This window comes from Melanostigma gelatinosum (genome assembly GCF_949748355.1).
Source record: "Melanostigma gelatinosum genome assembly, chromosome: 18".
In the NCBI taxonomy this organism is placed as follows: Eukaryota; Metazoa; Chordata; class Actinopteri; order Perciformes; family Zoarcidae; genus Melanostigma; species Melanostigma gelatinosum.
In genome coordinates, this window is record NC_136651.1 from 15,031,375 (window position 1) to 15,038,865 (window position 7,491).

Consider the following 7,491-nt stretch of genomic DNA (forward strand, 5'->3'; position numbering starts at 1 on the left):
TAAAGCATTCAGTGAACACTAATTGTGTCTGTTTTTGAAGGACCAGTAGCTTAAATGAAAAAGGGGCTCCTCCCAACAATGTTATTCTGAAATATTCATTTCGAACAAAACACCAGGCTTTGTTCAAACAGCCACTGTAAAAGTCATCTGTGTATCACAAAACTATTTTAGCTCATAGTTTGGGTTTTATGACACATTTATTGTGTGGTTCAGTCTCTGCGTTCTAACAAAATGTTATTTCCAGCAGCAGCTATAAAGATTCAGAGTCTGATTTATTGGCTGAGCCTGCACACACAGGGAATCTGACTGTTTTTTTGCATCTAGTATTCCAAGTATCATTGGATGTGGAGGGAAAGGAAAACAAGCTGCTGTGTGTGAACAGTAGCCTGATCAGCACCACAGAGGCCTGGACAGCTCCTCTTCAGGCTAACCAGGGTTAACGTGTCTCAGTACTGTATGCTATGCACAGTATCAAACATGTATGGTAGCCCATGAATATTAAGATGATCAATAATAAGTCATCTAAAATGACGGACTTAAATATCAAGATAACTAAATGCTTAATTTGTGAGATAACAAATAAAAATAAACAAAACAAGCATGGCCGTCCTTTGCGTCGGTACGTTTAGGTCTATGGCGCGATATGTTTCTCAGGAGTTTGGGTGACACAACCATGATAATGTTCTGCATCTGCCAGATATGTGTAGATCAGGGGTGTCCAAACTTTTTTCAAAGAGGGCCAAATTTGATAATGTGAAAATGCCCAAGGGCCAACAGTCCCTGCTGACATTATTTTAAACAATACAAGTAGCCTATACATACATTGTTATTTTATCATTTTATTTTCAATGACAGCAAATAGCAATGTAACCAAATGTAAGCATTCATGTCTGAACACATCTCAACAACTATTCTGCCTTTCTTTCACATCTTGAAAGTCAGATAACAAAGAACAAGCCATCTAAAAGCTAATTACATAGGAACCGATCAATATTCTCACCTCAAGACAATCTTAAATATGACTTAGTGAGGGTGATGAAAAGTTGTCTAACATTTAAATTCAACACACATGAAACAGGCTCACGAAAAAAATCAAGTTGTCTCTTCGTATCTGATGATAGCTCTTCAGTATTACGAGCCAGGCAAACATTAGCAAACTCTGTCTTCTTCTCGGGGGAAATGTTTTCTGCTATTTTCATAACAGTCTTTGATAACCTCACATTCCGTAAAAGGTTTGTCATGTTTAGCAATTACCACGGCCACTCCGCAGCTTACTTTGATGATGTTTTCATGTGAAAGGGACCGCTGCTGTGTGGCCAAGTTATCTTGGAGTTGCTTCACTTTTCTAGCACAGACGCTCTCTGATAGCTTGTTGTAGCATTAGCACGTTTGGTCTCGTAGTGTCTCTTTACATTATATTCCTTAAACAAGGCAACAGTCTCATGACAAATTAGGGAGACACAGTTGTTTCGGTTTTCGGTGAAAAAAATATTGCGATCTCCACCTCTCCTGGAAGCGGCGGCCCTCATTATCGACTTTCCTTTTTTTACTTGCCGTAGCCATGACAGTTCAAGGGTCAGAGCCAATTTCAAACAGCCAGACAGTTACAGAGTGGTGCTGCCACCATGAGGTAAAAATAGGAATTGCATGTTGAATTTGTATGATTTATTCATTCCGTTTTGACTGTGCTGGCGGGCCATACATAATGCATTTTAAGACAGAAGGCGCGGGCCGTATAAAATCTGACCTCAGGCCGTGATTGGCCCGCGGGCCGGACTTTGGACATGCCTGGTGTAGATGATTGTAAATACAGAAAAAAAGAAGTCTAGCAACTCTAAGAATTTAATCAGTTCACTCCTCCAGCAGAACAATTATATTTAAGTTGAGGGGAAAATTACGTGACAAAGGGGAACTATTAACATTTTTCAAAATCCGTACATGTTAGTCATGTGGTCTAGGTCAGGACAAACCAAAAATATTACTAAACTAACAACTCCAAACCATCCAAAAAAAAAGAAAAAAATATGTCAAGTAGCCGGAACCGCTCCAAAGACGATGCTTGTAGAAAGACATTATTCGTGACACTGTGAGCACCCAGGGAATCATCCGAGTATACGCTCTTCCTGTTCCACAGCTATAGAATACAGCTCATTCTGGTATAAAGATGAGAAAACATAATCAGCCTCCCATTCATTGTCTATATGAGAGAGAGAGATAGATAGTCGCTCGTGTTACCAGATATGAATTCAACTTTTCTATAGAACTAACGTCTTAATTTAGGTCGTGTTCCTCTTTAAAGGCTGTGAAAGCAGCCGTCTAATGCACTCAATGTCCTCCATCATTCAGTTTCAATATAGGATGACGTTAAATTATGTCACAGAGGAAATCCTGGCTCTGTTTTTTTATTTTCTGGATGCTCCTAAACAGTTAATCGTCAATCGGGAGGGTGACGACTTGTTTTGCTGTTGGCTCGTTCTGAATCCTCCTCACACGTGAGCACGCGGCGGAAGACTGAGGAGCCTCCCTCTCGGCCTTCAGGAGGGGCTGAAGGTGACTCTCCTCTCGGCTGGGATGCAGAGCGAGCTGCTGGGGGTCCGTCCGGCCCACTACACGGTCCTGCTCCGGGAATAACCACACACACACCTGCGGGGAGGGCCTTTGAGCATTAACCAAACCCCGCGACTCTGCTGCGTCCGAGCGGGTACATTCCTTCTTTGTAGAGGACACGGCAGCTATCATAACAGAGGGGGGGCTTCTCTCTACCTCTCTTTCTCTCTATCTCTCTTTCTCTCTCTCTTTCTCTGTGTCACTGCGTCTGGCTGAGCTCCGGTGGTGGGTGTGCATGCATGTGTTCCGCACCGTACGGGCGGAAAAAGCGCCCAAGATCTGCAGGGAGCATCTTCCCCACCAGCAAAGTGGCGCAGACGGAGCCGGAGCGCCGGGAGAGCGCGGAGGGGGCCGTGGACGGCAGCAGGATGGCGAGTACTGAAATAAGTCTCTTCTCTGTTAACGGTTAGCAGGTGGTCTGTGTTAAGCGTATAGCGCTGCACCAGAGAACAGCTGCTTGTTATTTACCAGTCGGTTTTTGTAAATCATGCACAGGTGCAGAAGTGGCGCAAAACGGACGCAAAAACAACCGCTTAGCATCGTTTTACTGCTAGATTTTTATTCTTGCTTTCCTTTGAAGATGCTACATTGCCGGTTTGTTCCGGTCTAAGCAGCAGTCGGTGGTGACGGTCTGTTTGTTCTCCAGACAGTGCAGGAATTCAACACCCTCGTCGCGCTGTACCGGGAGCAGGTCATATCCGTCGGCGAGATGTCAGCCGACTGTCCGTCTCTGCGGGCTCAGATGCACCACACGCGGTCCAAAGGTTGCTCCATGGCCCGGGCAGCGCACCAGGACCTCACCGTCATCTCTGTGTCAGGGTAAGAAGGAAACAAAGGACGGTTGTTATGGGGGGGGGGGGAGCAGCAGATGTTAGCTCCCATCATTTTTATAAACACCTGTCCCTCAATGTTTGTTTCGAAGTTTGTTTAACCTCTTAAAGCCAGATTTCCACCTGAAACAATTATACAATAATGCATTTTATTATTCACAAAGTTACAGAGTTAGACAAGCAAAAGAGAGAATTTATACTAATGAGATAAAACAGGAAAAATATGAATGTAAAAAGTAGAATACAAAATAAATAAAAGCATGCAAAATAAGGCACAACACGGTGTGTTAATAAACCCTGCCGTGAGGTAACTTTGACAGAAGTTCACTCTGCAAGGTCATTTGTAATGAAACGAATGGGGGGGGGGGGGGGGGTGTTAAAAAACGTAAATCTGCTGCATGTTTTGGAAGTTGGCCAGCTTGAATGTAAACATCACATCCCCACTTCTCTGTCTGTCTGTTTGTATCTTTCTCTCGCTCCGTTTTCCTTTCCTCCCTTTTCCCCCTCTCCCCCCCCCACTCCTCCTCCTCCTCCTCCTCTCCATGCTGCAGTCTGGAGGACGGAGAGATCCACCCCGAGATCTGTCGGCTCTTCATCCAGCTGCAGTGCTGCCTGGAGATGTTCATAACGGAGATGCTGAAGTCCATGTGCCTGCTGGGGGTGCTGCAGCTGCACAGAAAAAGTACCGTCTCAAACATATCACTACGTTATGATGCCACAAAAATACGAGAGTGATGACAATCCATAATGACACGTAATCAAATCACATCTAAATTCCAACACACTCAGAATGACAACATAACTTGGGGATTTGTGAAAATCACACAAGCACAGACTCATTCATAACCACCTCCATCAATCACATTGCTGTAGTGAGGATTGTGCCTATAATCAATTTATTCTGTGCATGGTTGGTGTCAATAATAGATGAAATATTTCCCCATCAAAAGCCAGTAAAAATCTATTTTCTCCCCACCGGGGACTTGACAGTGGGATAAATACACGTGTGAAGATTCAAGTGATTGATGGTTCCATTTAGCTGCTTCAGTTTCAGGGTCTTTGCATTGTTCTTGCGGGCTCACTGTCACACTGGTTTGATTACAAATTAGAATACAAGTGGACCGCTCTATCTCCACTATCTTTATGCAAATAAACACATCGTTTCCGTTTGCAAAGACCAAATGAGTTGTTTTAAACCGGCGGGAGGCAGAAACGCACTTCTTCTCGTGCTTAATCGGCTGGAAATTAAAAGAAGAAGAAATCACAATAATACAGATTGGTTCTATTCTTTGGTGTGCTCCACGCAAACCAAATTGACCAATTGGCTCACTCTTAATATGTCTCCATGGGCTTCTCGGAAATGTTCCGACTTTGTGGACAAAGCCATTGATTTGAGAACCAGCTGGAGATGAGAGAAGGAAAGAACAAAAGGAGAGCTGCGAGATATGTGTTCACATGCACTGTAAGGTGAAATGGGACCCTTTCAATAGAACGGCACCATTAATGTTATTAGTAACACCTGTGCTTATCCTGCTATGACAGGTCCAAATGTCTGCTGTGGAAAAAGGCCTGTTGTTACATTTATCATACGTTGAATTTATGTTTTACAAAGGAAGATAAAACACCAATGACACAAGTAATTCATCGATTTAAAAGACTGGAAACAAATGCATTTAAAAAAATACCTATTAATAAATAAATATAATAAATAAAATAATATTATACATAACAACCGAACACAGAAGAGCACACACTTTTGTTTTGGAATGCTTTGAATGTGTTTGAGTTGCCTCAGTGCTGCTGTCTCTGTTCGGACCCGAAGGAACAGACTCAGACCCGAGGTTGGACTTCAGGGTGGATGAGAGCTCGGACGTTCCCATCCTGGACGACCGATCCTCCTCCCCCATCGATTTTCCTCATCAGCAGTGGCTGGTGGGAATGGATATTCAAAATATAGAGAGGTACACCGACTGCATCTGCTTTTTAAAATTAATTCTTACGTTGTTTCACTGTATTTTTCTACTGCTGTGAATGTACAATAATTCATCCAAACGGAAAAATAAGCCAAGTGTTTCTTTGCTTTCACAGAGACATGCGAGAGATGAGAAATCTACTTAGCAAACTCAGGGACACGATGCCATTGCCACTGAAAAACCAAGGTGTGTAATGCTTGTGATGGATGAAATCCATTGCATCATTAGTGTTGCGTTGTGAATACCTTTAGTAACACTATACCTTCCATAATTCTATCTGAAGTTTACATAGATAATCCCGAGTGATTAAGAACAGACGCATCAATGGAATGAGATGAAATAAGAACAATACAATACAAAAATATGATTATTTTCTTGGACAAAGTCGTTTGAAAATGATTTAATTCAACAACGTCTGCTCTCGGGGAGACTGTGGACAGAGTTGTTAAATTCTTGGAAAATAAGTGTTGTAATTTTGTTTCAGATTTTACTGGCCAGTGAAGTAGTAGATACAGCACTCATTTATCTTAAGCATTGCTGGTTAAAGAAACCCTCTATGAGGAAATATACTGAGAACTGAAAGCTGATGCAGTGGCTCCCAGCCTGGACCCTCAAAAGCAGTCATGAGGTTATTCTATGGGGTTGTCATATGTTCATCAGGGTAGGAAATTATAAAGTTCTACACAAAATCAGGTTACTGATGACTTTGTTTCTATTGTGACAAACGATCATTTTACATCTTCAGGCCTCTGAAAATCATGAAAATCCACTTACTCCCATTTTTTTGATGAGAGTTGATATCACTCATGTCTGTAAATATATGAATACAGCCATGCTACCTTAGCTTAGCATAAAGACTGGAAACAGGGAAGCCGCTAGCCTGGTTCATAGGAAACAAAATCCACCTCTAAGGCTTACCAGTGATTATATCTCATTTGTTTAATCCATTTACAAACCGAAATGTGAGTGCAACAAGCTGGATCTATATCTTGGCTGGATGCCGTGAGGACAAAACAACATCCTGACCTGTTTACATTTCGGGTTTTGTATGGAAGGTGTTAATCAGAGGTGCTGGTAGGTGGAGTCTTCCATCCTATAAGAACCAGGCTATCTGTTTCACCCTGCTTCCAGTCTTTATGTAAAAATACAAATTACAAACAAAGCAACTAATTATTATAATATATACAGAACTGCTAACTACCCCCGTCTTCCTGACTTTGTCTCTTTGTAATCGGTCGTCATCATGTCAACCTGCTCTGTGTTCCAGACGACAGCAGCTTGTTGAATCTGACTCCACACCCGCTGATCAGACAGAGGAAGAGACGCTTCCCTGGGCTGTGCTGCATGGTGTCCGGCTGAGCGCCTGAAGGCAGCACAACAGGCAACACATGAATAAGAGATTCAGTCATCTCATTTCATTCTATTATTTTATTCAGTTCGAGTATTTTCCCCCATAATAGCTGAAATTGTAATCTTGTAGTAACTGTTATCTAATTCTATGACATTTGTCTTTTTCATCTTGATGGTAACTTTTTTTTTAGCTGGTCGGTCATTCGGGTCTCGCGTTCTGCGACTCAGCTCTTTCCGGTTCGGTCCCTTTAGTGGCATAGAATTTCGGGCGTATATCTAGTTTGGGTTTGGTTATTTTCAAATGTATTTTATTCATAAATATTCCGAGTAGATGGTTCATATACGATCCCCAGTGGAGAGGGAGAAATAGTGAAGCCAAAGTGTTGCATTAGCCTCGCGAGCTAACTGTCAGTAATGGATCAAATGCATCAAAAATATAATACTGTGCAGAACTCTATTTTGTTCACTGGTTCTTTTTCAGGTGAGTCATCTTTGCATTTTCTTTCTTTTTCCTTCTTACTTATGCAGCCATTCCAACTTATTGTTTTCTGTTTTGTGCCATTTTTTATTGTGGAAGAATACAAATGTACATATTCAGGCTATGCACTGGCATTTTTGGTTTTCAGCTGTGCTTGCGTCACACCTCCATGTTTGAATGTGTCACAATGTGACACGCTTTAGTCCCAACGACCTCCTGATGTAATTCAACTCATCATCATTCAGTAGAGGCT

At 42.2% G+C, this 7,491-nt stretch overlaps 1 protein-coding gene across 1 annotated transcript; it reads left to right on the forward strand.

Moving 5' to 3' along the window:
- Positions 1-2,645: 2,645 nt before the first annotated feature.
- Positions 2,646-6,867, forward strand: LOC306792072 (regulator of G-protein signaling 7-binding protein B-like). The gene is made up of 6 exons (XM_079289066.1): positions 2,646-2,982; positions 3,258-3,426; positions 3,989-4,119; positions 5,260-5,398; positions 5,526-5,596; positions 6,678-6,867. The coding sequence occupies exons 1-6, from the start codon at positions 2,847-2,849 to the stop codon at positions 6,767-6,769; spliced, it is 738 nt and encodes a 245-aa protein (XP_079145192.1). The 5' UTR covers positions 2,646-2,846; the 3' UTR covers positions 6,770-6,867.
- The last annotated feature ends 624 nt before the right edge of the window (positions 6,868-7,491 follow it).

Excerpts from the sequence above, each read along its gene's own strand:
- LOC306792072 (XM_079289066.1), top strand. The coding sequence starts at position 2,847 with ATGTGTTCCGCACCGTACGGGCGGAAAAAGCGCCCAAGATCTGCAGGG. Across the intron at positions 2,983-3,257 it reads GGACGGCAGCAGGATGGCGA|TGCAGGAATTCAACACCCTC; the intron begins GTACTGAAATAA and ends TTCTCCAGACAG. Across the intron at positions 3,427-3,988 it reads ACCGTCATCTCTGTGTCAGG|TCTGGAGGACGGAGAGATCC; the intron begins GTAAGAAGGAAA and ends TCCATGCTGCAG.